The following is a 17,686-nucleotide window of genomic DNA, read 5'->3' on the forward strand; positions in this document are numbered from 1 at the left end:
CCTCAGAAGCATCACCTGGTGGTGGAGGTGACAGGCAGCTTACATGGATTTTCCAGTCTGGCATATTGCCAGGGTCATCCGTGCCGAAAGTAAAACCACGGCTGGATCAGAGAAGCTGAGCTGGGATGCCGTCCTGGAGAAGGCGCCAGTCAGTAGGGGGCGCAAGCTCTCCCTACTGACTGAAAATCCATGTAAGCTGCCTACGACACGTCATCTCCACTACCAGGTAAACGCTTCTGAGGTAACTAGTAAAGCAGGTAAACTAAACCTTCTGTCGTACTAAAAGAACAAAACTACTACTACTATATCTTCAAACATAAGCTCTCTATCCAGTCCATATCTCTGTGCCTTTCTCTTCTTCTGCTCTTCCACACTTGTCCCTCCTCCATGTCCTCGCTGCCGTCTCCTTATGTCCACTTCTCCCACTGTCCTTCTGTCCCCCTCCTGCCGACCTGGGTGTCCACGGTGCCGTTGTTTCCATAATTATTTATTAAGGTGTTTGTGTCGCCGTCATTGCTCCTGTCTGTTGGCGCCATCTGGGCCCGGTGAGGTGCCCGCCTCCCTGCGCCGCGCTGCCCTGCCCGTAGGGGACAAGGCCGCATACATTGGGCCCAGGCCTGTCCACCTACGCAAGCACTCTGCACTGTAAAAAAAAGGCATCAGCTGAAACAGGTTTGAAGGCTTCATTTTCTGGAGTTTTGGTTGGCTCAAAGTCATTAGGATCAGATTATTGAGATTGGAGGATGTCCAGTCAACACAAACATATAAAAAACACAAATATGTTTGAAATGTACTTGTTTAAATGTGCAACTTTAAATGAGTATTTAGCCAAGAGTCATTGTTAGTTGTAATTGTATGTAAATATAAGGGGAAACATACATTTTGGAAGTGATTAATGGAAAGCTGCCAAAGACATTCAAAAAGACCAACAAACTAAATAAATAGTTAAAGAGGTTTGTTGCTTATGAACAGGCTTATATGCATCTTAGCATTGATATTTCATATTTTGTTATGAAAATGAATATGTGTAAGTATTGTACTTAAAGGGGATAGATGCAAGTTGGTCATTTTATACTCACTACTGCCACCTCATGTCTTACGTGTAACTGCAGCTTCTCTAAGCTCGTGCATGACGGCACTTTAGACACGAATTAACAACTTTCTGAGTGACAGTGCAGGATTTTAGAGGCAGTTGTGGTGAACAGGTCTGAGCTCATTCTACACATTAGGACATTGCTGGAACATGTAGGGGAGGAAAATACTTTAGTTTTAACATTTTTAAACTCCGTATAGTCGCTTTAAGTTGAGGTTTTGTGGGCCTGTGCTTTAGTGTTGAGAGTGAGATTACTTATCACTTTTACTCCACTACATTTGAAAAGATAAATATAATAATTTCTGTGTCCTGATGAATGTGGGTTGATTGTTTATGGACATGAGAAATTATGCAACACAGACAAAGTAAACAACATTATGGTAAATGGGACTCTGCAATAATAATAATAAAAAAAATATTTTGACAAGAGAACAATGCGATAATGTTTAATGAATCTCGCACAGGAGTTCTGCATTGTAGATGACGGTAAACCTCTCAAAAACCCTTAAAAAGTAAGTAATTCTTGTCTTTTTTGCAGTGCACGGACACACAAGCCCCCTCCCACCTCATCCGTCCTTGTCCGGCTCGCTGCGGTACTGCCCCCGGGGCCAGGTGGGGTTAGCGGGATGGAAGGCGCACAGCAGGGGGCGCCGCAGTCCCTTCTGTCCCGCCTTCCTAATGCTTTCTTCTGTCCTGTCAGCAACAACACTCTCAAGAACCTACACAGATGACCAGAGTTACCTTGGTAAAGTTATTTGGAGGGCGGGGGAAAGACGACGCACTTGAAAGCATAATTATATGCCTAATTATGGATCGACCAGGATCGCGAGGCTAAAGAGTGTCGCTGCTCGCAAATAAAAAGCAATCGCCTGTCGTGCCTACAACTGAGAAAAGGTGACAACAGATGATGTGTTAGGAATAGTCAAACAGTAATAAAGATGTTGCCATTGCACACTATAGCTGTGCGGTGGATTGGTTATTTTCCAGTCAAAATGTTCAAATCTAGGCTGAAAACAGTTTTATTTAGCTGTGCGTACGACACTGGAAGCATCTCCGCTTTTAACGTAATCCTTTAAGGTGTATTATACAACTTTTTACGCAGAAAAAGAAGCTTGTGCGTCATTTTTTTTTGTGACCCAATGGCTGCATGGGTTGTGATTATGGCGCCTTTACTTTCCATCCTGGTGGCCTCTACAACTCTCCAGGATCACTTTGTAGGTTTTCTGGTGAGAGTGTCACAACTGAAAACCTACCAGAATTGATCCTGGAGCATCATAGAGGCCACTCTGGTGAAATAAAGGCCGCAGGGTCAATGGAAGGTCAATACGCCCAAATAAACGATTTTCTTTTTTACATAAAAAGTTACACAATGCACCTTTAATAATTATATTGATGTTTAGTGGATTGATTTGATCTACCCTCTTGCAACTTCATGAAAGTGTGAAGCACTTGTGCAAATTGTGCCCAACTTTGTCTCGCTTTTGTGCTTTTCTGTCTCTGTAGGTTTCCTCCAGGCGCTCCACCATAAAAATGCACAATAGGTTACTCTTTCAGCCAGATGATTCTCACCATAAAGCCTCGCTCGCCATCTGCCCCTTGACGGTTTGCCCCTGAGGAATGCGTCAAATGCCAAACTCCCAACAAGGACAATAGATGTATAACTTAACCTTACGAAGTATATGAGTAAGTATATGAAAACTGAACTGGTGATCCAAATGTGTCCCTATCGCCCAAGCCATCCATTCAGACAATATATAAGCCTGACTGATGTAAGACACTGAAATATGTTCGAGGAGCTGTGCATTTTGTTTGCACAGTAATGATTATTTGCACTGTCTGACCGACTACGTTCATATTTGAAGCCAGCCTCCATACTATTGTCCAGGTGCTGGATAATCACATAAATGTTTCTCCTCTCCAGCTATTTGCATAGTCACAGACACTATGCATTATGCAAATACCGGATCCATATGAATGCGTCATGTTTGTACGTCTGAGATGCAGATTGCCCAGTGTGTACATAATGTGTTCTCGAGCATATGACGCGAGGCCACAGTGAGTGTGTGCCAAGAGCCAGAAGGGAGGATTGACAAATAAAATAACTAAGCTTAGCAAAAAAAGGAAACGCAAAACACAACGACTATCCATTCAAATAGAGGAATGATGAAAAAATTGGATATGGAAAAGCAATTTGAACAAAACAGATACATTTTGATTCAAGAAAAAATCGAGTAATGTCACCATTCTCAAATAAATGTAGATTTAATGTGTGTTGGTATCAAATTTTAAGCTTCTAAGAGACATTTAAGGCCGGAAACATGTCTACCAACATACTCTTAATGATCAGCTAGACTCCGACACAGCTGTTTTTGTAATGGATGATCAAAATAAAGCATCTGGAAGACAATCTAAGACATCTAAATCTAATATTTGGCTACGCGTAAAAGCAAAAGACGAAGTGATGATGTTTTTAGAGGCATTTTTCATTAAACATTTGTAGATACTCTATTCATTGGCTGTAATGTTGCAGCACCAAACTCTTTCATATAGAGAGGGGACATTAAGGTGTAGAGGTGAAGCGACCGAATGAAGACAGAGAGATTGGGGCTGGCACGTCGAGCCTATGGGGGCCGATCACGGATCAATAAGTAAACACAACAAATATTCCTGTGAGCTCCTCGATAAGCCATTCTCTGTCCCCGGCCGGCCATTCCAGCCCGACATCCATCTCCTGCCGCAGTCACTTCTAGGCACTTCCACTCTCATCTTCTTTGCTCCCAACAGCAATCTTTTGTTCATTCTTCCTTTGCGACAGAGTTGTGATGGAATTTCTCCTGCATCGGGCGCAGAAGACTTTAAAAAATCTTTATGGCTACCAATGCTCATTTATAAGTTTATTTAGATCCCATTCATGCAAAACTCAAGCTCAAGTTCTTCAACATCGTCATTTCTCCTGATATTGTACAACCCTCACGAAAACTTTGTTCAGCTTCTATGAAATTGGGCTGCAAAATTTGAATCGTAATTCAATCGAAATCGCAAAACTACCTTTACTAGAAGGTTCCTGTGCTGTGTGTGCACTGCCCCCATGTGGGAAAAGTAATTTGTGTGTGTTTCTTGAGATTTGACCAGGAAGAGCCACCATAATTCCTCAATGCTCCTAACAGTCCCACAGTAAAGTTAATCTCCAGAGTGTTAAGACCATAGATATAATATAATAAAGCTGAGAGGGTCTCATTGAGCCCCATTCCTTGAAAAAGGTATGGGGCTCAATATAATGTTTATTTTAGCCCTAGAAAAAAATGTATGTATGTATAAAAACAATGTTCACTTGCCTTATAGTCTTTTTAGGATGTTTCGTAATTTGTAAAACGTTAGACGATATTAGCATCCTTATGGCATCTTCCATTAGAATCGTGCTAACCGCTCACTAATGCTGTCATTCTTTTTTAAGGTTTACACCTAACTTCGGGCCACTGGTTTTATATTTTTGTAATGTGCAATTATGTTTCTGTACAATTTTACAATCAACCCAGGAAATGTGTTTTTTGAGAATGTTAGCTATCTGCAAAGCTAGTCCATATACACTAGTAAAGCGCTGCCTACTCAAATTGAACAAAAAGTCTGCTCCTCGTCTGCTCCTATAGGTTTATAGTGTGTCACCTATAAATTACACATACTTGGGAGAAAAAGAAATCCAAGGACTTTCTTGCCATGAGACAAGAAAGTCACCATGCTCCCAGGTAAAAGTAAGTCACTTGTAGCGTTCCTCCACGTATGAAAATCCTTCTTTGCCTTCTTACATTCCCCAGCAGCAGGTGATTAGAAGGGAGGGGGGTTAGGGGGACTGGGAGGAACAGGCTGTTACTTGTGGCCTCTATCAAGAAGCAGAATGGAGTGTGGCTACTTCTCCGAGGAGAGTGGCTCATTACCAGACGAGCGGTCCTGGAGAGACAGCCTACATGTGTGCGGTTTGAGTGCCTCTGCCTGTAATTAGGAGCCGTGGCCAGTAGCGACGTGGATCAGTCCCAGATAAGTGCTCTGGAAGCGGGCCAGAAGCATCACTCTCCCCATTCCCCCCCTCACTGTTCGCATCTATCTCTGCGGCTATCCATCAAACCATTATCCATTGATCCATCTATGCCATTTTAAGATACAGATCCAGCTAGAGTCAACTGCCATTAGGAAGACCCCACCTCACAGCTTGGCGGCCCGGACTAAGACAGCGACGCAAGCATGCCGTCAGCCTCGGGGAAACAGAAAGTGTTCTATTGTGGGAGATAAGGGAAGTCGGGGTCAGCGTATTGTAACGTCAATCATAGCCGGGAACTTTAGCCTCACAACCATTCACCCCTTAAGACTTTAAAGACAACCAGACTTAGTTAATCCACATCAGTCATTGGTTTGGATCACATTCACCAGGTGCAGTGACATCACAAACCAAAAGGGGGCAGTATGTCTAAGTTGGATTCAGACACGGAAGTGGACCATAAGGCGAGACACGACAGGTGAAGTCTGATTTTTTTACGCAGTGGGCAATATTGAGATTTGTAGCCCGTTAAAGCAGTACCAAGTAACTCATGCCCCTAGGCCACTGCCACTGCAGGTGTCGTAGCAAATACTAGAAAAGACAAAGGGAGAGAGGGATATTGTACATCCAATTGGAGATAATTGGATGGAGATGGAGATAATTTTTCACTGAAACATCACTGTAAATACTGTTTGAGTGGTGCTTTGGCCGTTAGCCTGTTAGCTTCTTTTTCATGATTCCATTAGTGTGTATTGGTGACTCCAACCCATAGGCAGCAAAGTTGCAATTGTGGTTTTCTGGCCAGAGACACCAGAGGGAGATGAAAACCCCCCCGAACATCCCGTTAACACTTGTATTACTCCCAGAGGGACTACGAAAAGGATTTATTAAAGTAAACAAGTTACTTAGTGCTGTTTTAAGTGATATTATTATATGAAGTTTGTGCACGAGCATGAGCAGATGTTGCAAAACCTGAAGGCCAGTTTTCTCAAAATGGAATGTTCATTCCATACTTGCAACAACATCTCAACTTTAATAGCTCCTATATACTCCAAATGGTCCAGTGGATGCAACAATATTTTAGATTTTTTTTCTTTGTTTTCAATATCCAATTCCTGGCCTGATTTATTGATATATGAACCGCAAAAAAAAAGCCATAAATAGCTTTTTCAAAAGCAAAACAAGATATCCAAAACTCCAACGGGGAATCATCTTTGTAACTTATATATCAATAAAATAAATTTATAAATAAAAAGTTGGCCCATTATTTAGTTTTTGCTGCTAAAAATATGAAGGCCATTTTTACATATAAAATACCATATCTTCATATGTAAACCTAAAATGACCGAAACTTGCGATACATTTTTTCTCATATTTATATCAGCAATCTACAGCAAACGTGATATCTCTAATTTTATTTTTATTTTCATATTCACCTGCAGTGTCTCGTCAATTGAGTATCAAGTTTAGTGCAAAGAAATTGACAAGCCAAATTTTTTTTTTAAAAGTCAAGCAAAGCGTGTTTCTTAATAATTTGTGCAAATGGAAAGAAACTAAGCAAAAAGTCACTTTAACTTTCCTCAACCTCTTAACCCCCACCTGAACCAAGCACATTTTCAGTTTGGCATTGAAAGCTACTTGAACAAAGTGTTAAAATTGCTACAAAAACGAGGATGAAAGAGCGACAAAAAAGTGACAAAAAAGCAACAAAAACAGGGCAAAAATGACTAAACATGACAAACAAAAGAGACTCGAATACAACAAAAATGTGACAAAATGAAGGAATGAATGATTAAATTTTAGGATGAGTACTTTTTCCTTTTAGAGCCGGTATCTGTAAATAAGCCTCTTTCTTTCACAAACCCGCAGCAGTAGAACCATAAGCCTCCGAAACACATCCATCATCCTCACCTTTCAATGCATCCCCAACATCTCTACCTGACAGGCTGTGAGCACCAAACTCCATCACGCTGTCGCTTTTTTGATATAGAGGCTGTTCTGTATCTGGGTGCGAGAGAAATCCACATTAGCATATTGTGTTTTTGGATCTTTGGTGCATATAAAAATTCCATCCGCACAATAAAGAGAGATGTCACTGGAGCGCGGTGGCTTCCTCAAATCCCTGATACGGCTTTTCATTAGACTTATGCACTTTTTACACAGGGGCATGAAATGTTTTCGCCTTAATTAAAAAGGTTCATCTCTTTCATAGTGGCAGTTATGTAAGCAGCACCTGCAGATGGCTGGGCCCACTCCAATGCTGTATTCCCACAGTCACCTTGACTTGTAGCTTTTGTTTAAAACGATTGGACTGTGCTCTGGAAGCAAAGGAAGGTTTCAGCTTTTTTTTTTTTTTGTGAGACACAGCAGTTGTGGAAAAAACCTGTCAAGCCTCTCACTGGGGATGTTGGGATTTGACTCTTGAGATCTTTTTCGATTGTGAATAACTGTGCAACCCTAAATGCGAGTGGTTCTTTTGGCCTTGTGGAAGAGGGGAATAAGAATGTCTTCATATTGTGAGAGACAGGTATACCGGGGCTTTATATGAGAGCGCACACAATAATCTGTTGTTGGCCTCATTCCACCCCCGAAGGCATGTCGAGTCGACACAGCGCCGGGTTCCTGGGGCTGAGTCTCCACCTGGCGAAGGAGGCCTTTATCTCAGTGGGTCCGCTCGGGGGCAAGCTTAGATCACCCCTGTCCTCCCACGCTACCGCCACGCTGCTGCTGCACTGCTTCCACCTGCTCCCACCTGCTCCCCCTCTGACACGCTGACTGCATGCACTCGCCAAGAAAAATATGGAAGGTATTACCTGGTGCGCGTGGTGACAATGAGGCTGAAGTTTGAATAGGTTGCATTGCGGGACGGGCGCCTAAATAATCTTATCCAAAAAGAAAGGTAAGGAAAGCTGAACCTTTCCTGGTTAAGTGTGACAAGATATTTTTAACAGAAACAAAATAAATCCACAACAATAATGAAAAAAATGACTCGTCTTCTGTTCATTGGGCATACATTTTAAAGGCTATGAGGCTGTTTCAAACTCCCTTTGCAGCGTCATTAGCAGCTTAGTCGACGGACATATCAGGAGATGTTAGTCATAGCTGTAGTCATCACAAATATCATGTGGATTGGATTGGATGAATAACTTTTTTATGGAGTTACTAATGATGAAGCCTCCCCAGTATCTCTTCCATTTTGGCTTCCATTTTTCCACTTCCATTCACTGAAGTGTCTTTCATTAGCAGCCCTCTTGCGGCTAAAAGGCAGGCCACTTGCCTTGGACTGTGAGGAAGTAACTTTGGAAGCACTCCCTTCAAAGGCAAGGCAAAGAAAGGCACCTATGCTTTGGGGAAACAGCCACTAACGGACTCATGAACAACCCCTTCTCATATATAAATAAATACTGCTCTCCTTTATCAGAGGGGGGTGGGGGTGCTTGTGTGTTGTGTACCGCCGTGGCTGCACGTTTACACAGAGCGAGCGGCGTCATGGCTCTTTGACAAGCTTTAACACAAGCAAAGAAGTGCTTTAAGTGTTATTTCCGCAGATTACCGATATAGGCCTGATTTAGAGATGACTGAGTAATGCAACTCAGGGGGAAAATGAGGCAGTGCAGATGATTTATAAGTGAGAGAAAGAATCATAGTAATGAAGTTCCAAAAGTTTACTGCAGCTCACATCACCTCAAGGTTTACTGCGCTCGATGTGTCAGTCACAATCCTAGACCAATGTATTATCTGCAAATATAAAACGTGCTGCAGCATCCCTGGTGATTCTGAAGGCTTGGCGGGTGAGAGAGGTGGAGTACATGCCCTAAATGGAGGGGAGAGGGGCTCCGCAGATCTTCTCCGCTGCTTTCACGATACACTGGAGGCTCATTCGGAAGAACACAGTGCTGGCGCCGTGCCACACAGTGATGGAGCTGGTCAGGATGCGCTCTACAGTCCCTCTGTAGAAGTTTGCATGGTCCAGGAGAGGTTCTCTGTGATGTGCAAACCCAGGAACTTAGGGCTGGTCACCCTCTCCACTGCAGCACCGTTTATTGTTAGAGGAGCATGCTGCTCTTCGAAGGTCCACAACAATCTCTTTTATCTTCTCCACATTTAGAGAGCGACTGTTCTGTGTGCACTACATGGCTAGACTGCTCACCTCACTCCTGTAGTTTGTCTCGTCTCTGTTTCTGATGAGATCCACCACTGTTGTGTTGTCTGCAAACTTTATTAAGTTTGAGTTACTTTGGAGTCCAGTCATGGGTCAGCAGAGTGAACGGGATGGTTCTGGAGGACTTGCTGCTGACATATACAGCCTGTGGTCTCCAGAAAGTCCAACAGCCAGTTGCACAGTGACGTGTTGAACCCCAGGTGGACCAGTTTGTGTATAAGCTGCTGTGGACTAGATTCTGGATTCGGAACAAGAGCCTCAATTTCCTGCTATTTTAGCAATGTTCTGCAACCAATCTCATCGTTATCACGGAATTATTAGCTTCCTGAGCCTGTCCAGCTTTCCCAACAAATTCACCAATCTTTCCATTGAATAATTGAGAACCAAGCTTCTTAACGCTTCAATGCAACATTTAAGACTCTAAATGCCAGAGACTATGCACCAAAGTTGATCCTATCAAAGATGTAACAGCAGTAAAACAATCAGCCGCTTAAGCACTTCAATATCATTCTTTTCACGACAACCTATTTCTTGATCCCGGGGGGAGAACTTTTCCAAACAATCGATATCCTCTTTATTCATTGCATCACTAACTTGGCATGTCTACGGTCTCCAAATGTCTTTACATCCAAACTGGGATGTCACTTGCATAGATCAATGCCCTCTCTCCAGAATCTTCTTGGAACTTAACTTTTCAATTACAATTTCACACTCTCATATACAAACAAGACTATTTGTCTCCGCTCAACGGCGTGTCTACACTTTGTTTTGGCCAGCACTTAGTCATGTGGAACGCCACTCGGTCTCTCACCTTGGCAAAAAGTGTCTGTCTCATTAAAAGCCGTGGCCCCCGTGAATGAACCAGAAATGACTAATAATTCAGCAACGCCGCATTACTGTCAGGCCCGGAGATGTTTAATGAGTAAAAAGAGACAAATCTGAATCTTGGTGGAAGAGAAGTAAAAGTCCATTTAGCGCTCGAACGGAGGTATGCCGCTGCGTAGGTGCCCTTCACAAATGGAGCAAATAAATGAGGCTCTAATGGCTCGTACTGACTACTTTGTGCACTGACCTCTAAATATGAGGGTCATCGCCAAAAAGTGCATGTGGGCACACATACAGGGCAGTCTAAAATAAAGTGACATAAATTTGCGGGACTTTATTTTTAGCTGAAAAAGATGAGTATGCAAGTTAGTTAGTATGAAATTATGTTTTGGTGCACTTTTCCAATTATTAGAGTGTTTGCAAAATATATAATGGTGACTGAAAGCGTTTGGAGCGAGGGAAAAGGTCATCTGATTTCTTTATTTTTCAGTGGTTGGTGAATGAAAGCCTGATATCAAAAAGGCTAGCCAGGAATGACAGATTAGTTATGACATTATTCAAAGATGGTGAGTATACAGCAGTGTTTGTTTACTTGCAGGGGAGATGCTGCTTGTCTGAGGGCACAGGCCAATGGGTCAGTAAAAGGGGGTGCAGTGCAGTGACAGGTATAAGGAAGTAGTTTATAGTGTAATGACAGGCAGGGCAAGGTTCACGCAGAACAACCACGTCGGGTCACACACTGGTGCTTTGGATGCTAAAGCATGCTTCAGTACAGAGCAGTCAGGGCTTTTGGGGGGAAAAGTCATTTACTCGGACCATTTCGAATTGAACTTTAAATGTACAAAATATTGATGAACAATGAGTGCATCTATGGGTCATCCGAGTGTAAAAGAAACTGACTTTATGATAGAAGACCTTTGTTTGAAGAATGTGTGGTTTGCTGCAGGGCTGTATTGAACATTTTCTTCATAATAACAGCATTACCTGCCCAGTAAACATCTGTAGTGAAGTAGAAAGAGCAACTCACCACAAAGCTAAAACATGGGAAACTATGACACAAGAAATATGTTGAATCTAGGTGAGATTGTGTCATAGGGTATATCATTTGTATTTTATGATAATATTTTTGTCTTAAAAAAAATATGGGATCTACATCATACTTATGTTCTAAATGAGTACCTTGATGCTAAACCAGTCCTTACTTCATGTAGAACGGCACTATTGGGCTTGTGCAAGTACAACACCACTAAATCAACTAATCCTACTGGATTATCATGATTTAAAGCAGACATTGGCCTTGGTATTTTTGTATTACAACTTAAAGTAACCTTTGTGTCTATATAGCATGTTTATTTAATGATTTGGTAAAAAAGTGGTTATAATTTAGGCCAGCAGAGTGCGCACTACCTCCCGTTACACAGTGACCAGAGCCAAACAACTATCAAAAGTTACAAAATAGCTTTGTAGCGGCTAACGTGCTAACGTGCTAATTACTGCAAGAAAAACAGTGTAGCAAGTTTGATGAAGGTGTCTCGACTGTTAAAGTGAAACATCGAATCTCTCTGTGATATATATTTCAGTGTGATAGAGGAGGATGGAACAAACGTGCGAGGAATGAAACAAAACACCACTCCGGGAATGGTTTTGATGCAACCGTAACATTTTCACATGGGAAAAATCACAAAACTAGGCATTATTTTAGCTCGCAGTTGTTTGATTGGTTCTGAAATCAGCAGAGATTGCCCTCTGATCGTGGGAATTTCAAACACCTGTGCACGGTCATGTGTAACCGATCTGTGCTGCATCTTGTGGGACGCATTCACGAACCGTAGTCTTTGAAGAAGCTACATACTTTGTGGCGAAACATCTACTTTAAGTCAAGATAATCCAGTTGGTTTGATTTATTGAACTTGTAATAAACACGTAGGTTCACAAATAATTAATGAAAGACAAAAATAACACCTGTCGGAGTAGGGATCTATGGAGCTAATTATTCAGCAGAGCATAAAAGTTTAAGACACAAGCTGCTTTATAGGGAAACGTCCACACACTGAGGGAGCTACAGGCTGCATTCCTGGCGACTACACTGAGGGTGGGGGCAGTGCAGGTAAGCATGCCTCACTGTGGAGCTCTTCATAATGACACTCGATTTGAATATGGCTCATTGTATTCAAACCATTTACTTCACATAACAATCTGCACCACGTGTTCGTGATAACGTATGATTATGCCCAAATTTGAATCGCTCAGAACGATTTGCCGTCATCATGCCCTGGTTGCATGTGAGGTAAAGCGGTTTGGGAGCCATGTTGCTGAATCCGGTGTCAGTAGAAAGACCCCCCTGCGTTCCACTGTGGTACATAAGGTAGACTACAAGACAGTCACGTCCAACACAAACTCACTCAGCTGTCTCCTTGACGACATAATAGCGCTCCCATGCGCCTTGATGCCCTGAAAACAGAAGACAGGTTGGTATACAGACAGTGTTCATTGCGACAACACGTTTCATATTAAGTTGCTGTAGTCACTTCAGAAATGTTTGGATTTTTTTTAAGTTTCATAGACTTTGTGTAGCGCAGTATAGGCTTGACAAGATTCTCATGATGATGAGGGTATTGTAAATTCATTCTAACCACTCAAAAATGGTACAAGCAGGCTGCCAATCTGTGCCTATAAGTGAGACACTATATGGTTTTATCGTTTTACCTTGGTTCTTTGTTTTGTGGTCCAATGTTAAGATTTACTTCTTTCTATGCTTTGTTTGTAATGGAAAAACCCAGTTCAGATCAGTCAGACGACATCATCCAATCAGAGGACTCATTCTGTGACTTTCATCCTCCTTGAGAGACGTCTACAACTTTTGTAGCAGCAGAACTTTATTAGGTTGTGTCTGTATGGTGCTCTTCTGAGTATTTCCTCAGAATATTGAGCCCTTGTGTGAATTATGGGTGCAATTTCTGATATGAGCCGGGACCGCCGGTTGATTACATGCAAACCGTTTGCACAAATCCACTTTTTATGAGCGTTAGAAGTGTAATCTATGTGGGAACATGAGCTGTCACAGCTTAAACAAGCCAATGAGCCGTGATTAGCTGCTCATGATAAACGTACAACTGGAAATCACACCATCGAAGGGACTTCTGACCTGTTTTATATTTGTCGTGAGCGGCTGTGCGGGTGAGCAGTGCATACTTGGTCAAATACAGCTGTAGGAAGTGGGCGAAGAGGGAGACCAGACACAGAGGTGAGTGATGTCAACACACCACCGAAAATATATTTCAGAACATATCACCACAGACACTAAAGCTTGCGGGAGTTTCGAGGCTATTGGCTGTAATTTAACCTTGGCTACTTTTCATTTGTTGCTGAGGTTAGCCCACGTTTCCAACTATATTTGAGAGGCTGGAAGGACTGACCATGCTTGCATCCATAGTAACGCCTCACGCTGTTATGCTTCATCACTCAAACCATGAGACTCATCATGAGTCGCATTTGGCATGTTGAAAATAGCCCCGACCAAGTCAGAGTGCAAGAACAACCTTTGTTTGAAGTGTATGTTCCAAACGTACAGCTGCAAACAGTGCAACCTGTTCCCATTGTTTATATTGGGCTGATTATTTAGAAAATCCTCTTTCCAACAGTGATTCATTTAACAGTTGAACAAAAACTCACCCTGGAAACCACAGGAAATCAATGGCTCAGTGTCACTTCCGATATCTCACAAGAAGTTGCACCCATGATTGTTTTTACATCAGCAGCCCCAGAAATAAGGTGGATAACAAACTACCCAAAATAGTGTTTGACTTGCTACATGTTAGGTTCTCACTGGTGTAACTTTCATTTTTATTGTGAAAATGTCCTAACACTTTCCAAACCACTGCCAATCACTCCCACACTGCGTTTATACAGTACAATGATACAACTGTATGAACTGATCTGAACCTCCATCTTCCATGTTATAGGACTATACCACCTCAGCCACTGTGTGCACTCGTATTGCAATCCTTCAACAATGCTAATAGTTAATAATGTATTGGTCTTACACAGCGCTTTTCAAGACGCTTAAAGACGCTTTATTCCCTACATTGATCAGTGACTTGGGGAGACAGATCATACAAGCCGAGTTATGACTGCATTGGGGCTAGGCAAGGCTACTATCGCTAACCTACCGCTAACACCCTGTTACCTTTGCAGTGCTGCCATTAGCTTTTACAGAGGAGCCAGAAAGAATGGAGTCCAACAGCGGCGATGAGAGCGTTTTGGTCGGTGCATAATAATAACCGATGTGGTCCTACTAGTGTTATGTCTTTTTAACAATGTGCAGTAGACCTGAATGGCGGAATCGGGTTGGTATTGGCCAGCATGAAGTGTCAAAAAAGCGGATCGGGACATCTCTACTTTAAATCCCCAATACAATTTCAGTTATGTTTTTCATGAGAATCACGGCGGCCAAAAATCTCCAAACAGTTAGCTGAGCATGATACAGCGCTTTGATGCTTGCTCGCTTGGCTTCCTTCTACATAAAAAAGCCTAAAGAGCAAAGAGCTGTGAGTCACTAACATGGCTTTTTAACTAGGAGGGGTAAAAATCCAAAGAGTGGGTGCCACAGCAGGAAATGGTTTATAAATACTGGTGGCCTGTACCCACACGCCGCTCTGTTAATGCAGTGTGATGAGAGGACATGAGGGCAAACAACTGAGGCTACAGTGTGGGCAGAATAATGGACTGTATTTATAGCCATGGCTCCGACGTTTGTTGTGGTTCTTTTGTCCTCAAGTAGCAGCGTACTCATATGATGGCATTCTTCAAAAAATTCCAGTTAATTCCAATTTATACAAACTGACAACTATTGGGCAAAAGAAAGCAAAAAACTGCAGATGAATGTGTTTCAGATTTACTGACGCAGTAGAAAGTGTCAAGCAGTAGCATTTTTTTTTTTATCTCTAATGCTTTTTTATTGACACTTAAGGCCTTTATTTTGGCTCAAATCATGACTTTTAAATGAATGCCGCCGGGAAACCCTGAAATGCAGCCCGAGCAGATCCTACACAACTAACACTGATGGACTTTGAAGGCTGCTGTGAGAAAACAGAGAAGTTCATCAGAGGGACAAAGCGGGAGCACAGCGAGACACCAGGTAAGATTGAAGGTGACTCTGCTTCCTTGTCTCATCAGCGCACACATCCCGGGCAGTTTGGGGACAGGCTAAAGTTTTATCGGGGTCAGGCTGGCAATGAGACGAGGACTACAAACAGGGAGTTGGCAAGAGGGCAGCGATCCTGTCAAAAACACTATTTGAATGGTTGAAATGGGCAGGTTATGCTTTACCCGTCACCACAAATCCTACTTATCACCTGTTGCAAATGTTAACAAAAAAAATAAACAATTCTACAGTCTAGATATGTCAAAAATAATATCTCTTTGCAAGCTCATCAAAATGAATCTGCGCTACAGGCAAAGCGATCCAGAAAGCAGGGCCTGACATTAAGCATTTTGAGGTTCCTGCCTATTCGGCGAGAGGGCAGGCATTTTTTGCTTGCCTGACAAGAAAATACTTCTCTGGTAAAATAGTGTTGCTTATTAAGATATATCATATTTTAGCATTGTTCCAGACTAATTTCGGCTTTTTAATAATTTTTTTATGAATCTTTCTTGACAGTTGTCTGTCTCGTTCTTTCCAAATCCACAATATCCCCGTCACTTGAAGCATAATCTCTTAGAAAATTATATTTTACTGCCAAGTAATATCTCATTAATCAGTACCTGATTTATCGGATATCACTTCTGTTCCCTTGGTGCATTTTATATTTTGCTCCGGGCAAGCGGACAACCGTTAATGTGGAGCCCTGCAGGAAGGGTCTATTTTAAGTAAAGTTAAGTTATACTTTATTAATCTCTGTAGAGAAATTAGGTCTCTGCATTTGACCCATCCTCAATGTTGCTGGGCGACCTGTAAGAGCAGTGAGCTGCCAGCATGGGCTGGCACTCGGGGACCTATCTCCAAGATGTGGGGCCAGGCTGGAGGATTAACCTATTGCACATGTTTTTATAACCTACCACTAACCTACGCAGACATGGGGAGAGCATGCAAATTCCACACAGAAAGGCCCCGTCCAGGTGGGGATCGAACCCGGGACCTTGGAGCTGTGTGTACGTGACTGACTGACTGATGTCACAACATGAATTGCCTCACGGGACTGAACAAACATTAAAGCAATGAAACAAAACAATAAACAAGCCAATGTAAAGTTCAGGCCAATGAAGTATCCAGGCAAACATAATGTCCAAATAAATTGGCGCAGATTGGCTGGCACATTTCTGCTAGACAGCCCCAGGGCAGCTACAAAGCAGCTCAGTATCTACTTAGTTTAATGACATAAAATAATTGCAAGTTTTATTAATTTTACATTTGAATGTGCAAACAAAAATGACCTAAAACGCTTAGGGCAAGTCATAAATAATGGATAGAGCCAGGTTTAAAATGATGGGATTGTTTGTTGACCATTTGTTAGAAAGACGGACCAGCGTTTTTAAAATCAAAACCAATGAAATACAAAATGGGGTAAAGTTTGGTTTTGAAAAATGAAAATGAATGGAAAAGGGAAGGATTGAATGAGACAAGCGCACAATAGAGGACAAAGTAAAAGTTACGTGGAATGGAGGGGACACAGCGAGAAGAGGAAATATGAAGATATCCGGAGACATCAGAAGAAAGAAAATGATCCGCGGGAGTGAGAGGCCCACAAAGGAACAGGCGAGGAGGGATTAGGAGAGCGTACAGTGGAGGAACGGGGCGACTGGCAGACACAAAAAGATAGTGTCAAAAAAAGTCTTAAGTAGGACAGAAAAGTGCTCCCTCTTCTATCTCCTCCACCAATATCTCTTCTTCCATCCCTCGCAGCGCCATTACTCAGTGTGGACTGCACGGAATGATCTAGTTTACAGGAATAGGCACTGGAGACCTACATAGTCCCGATCATGAGTGCTGCCTAAAGGGGTGTGGCTGCAGTAAACACTAAAGACCAAACTTACATGGGATCTATGTACAGGTCGGGAGCATAATGATATGAAAAGATGTGCATAGCAGTTCTTCACGTCATGTAACTTGTTATGGTAATGTCCGAACAAATGTGTACACTGCACTGATCTATCAAGGAAAAGTAGTTGGAATCAATTTATTTCCTTGTAAAGTTCTACTGCAAAGAGATTTCACGTAACTACCTCCGAATGTCATGGTTTGAAAACGGGGTAATTCAGTTAGAGCAGCTTTTAGCGACTTTTTGAAACTGACATACCAATCAAACAGGCAATTCTCTCATACTTTACTTCAGTGAAGAAGAAGCCATCGTGACTAGCTGTAGCCTATTTTTGTGTAATCACCTACATTACAGTCATTGCAATTATAGAACCAGAATCAGAATCATTGTCAGTGAAATGTGTCACAAAATTAGGAGTTTTCTTTGGTGCAATGGTGCAGCATGAAACAGAGATAATAATAGAGGGATAAAAGGGCAATAAAAGGGCACATAAATAACTAAACCAAGGTTAAAAAAAAAAGGATGAACAAGATATTGTA

The 17,686-nt window shown here is 42.1% G+C and overlaps 1 protein-coding gene across 2 annotated transcripts in view; it reads right to left on the reverse strand.

Annotated features, from left to right (window-relative positions):
• Nucleotides 1–17,686, reverse strand: part of ccser1 (coiled-coil serine-rich protein 1) — a 225,160-nt gene that overhangs the window by 75,887 nt on the left and 131,587 nt on the right. The window contains exon 13 of one of the 2 annotated variants that reach the window (XM_079552037.1): nt 12,513–12,561. The exons of the other annotated variant lie outside the window; for it this stretch is intronic. Coding sequence (XP_079408163.1) covers nt 12,513–12,561 — 49 coding nt within the window. The remainder of the gene's footprint in view (nt 1–12,512; nt 12,562–17,686) is intronic. 2 annotated transcript variants of the gene reach the window in all.

Source organism: Gobius niger, assembly GCF_951799975.1.
Source record: "Gobius niger genome assembly, chromosome: 1".
NCBI lineage: Eukaryota > Metazoa > Chordata > Actinopteri > Gobiiformes > Gobiidae > Gobius > Gobius niger.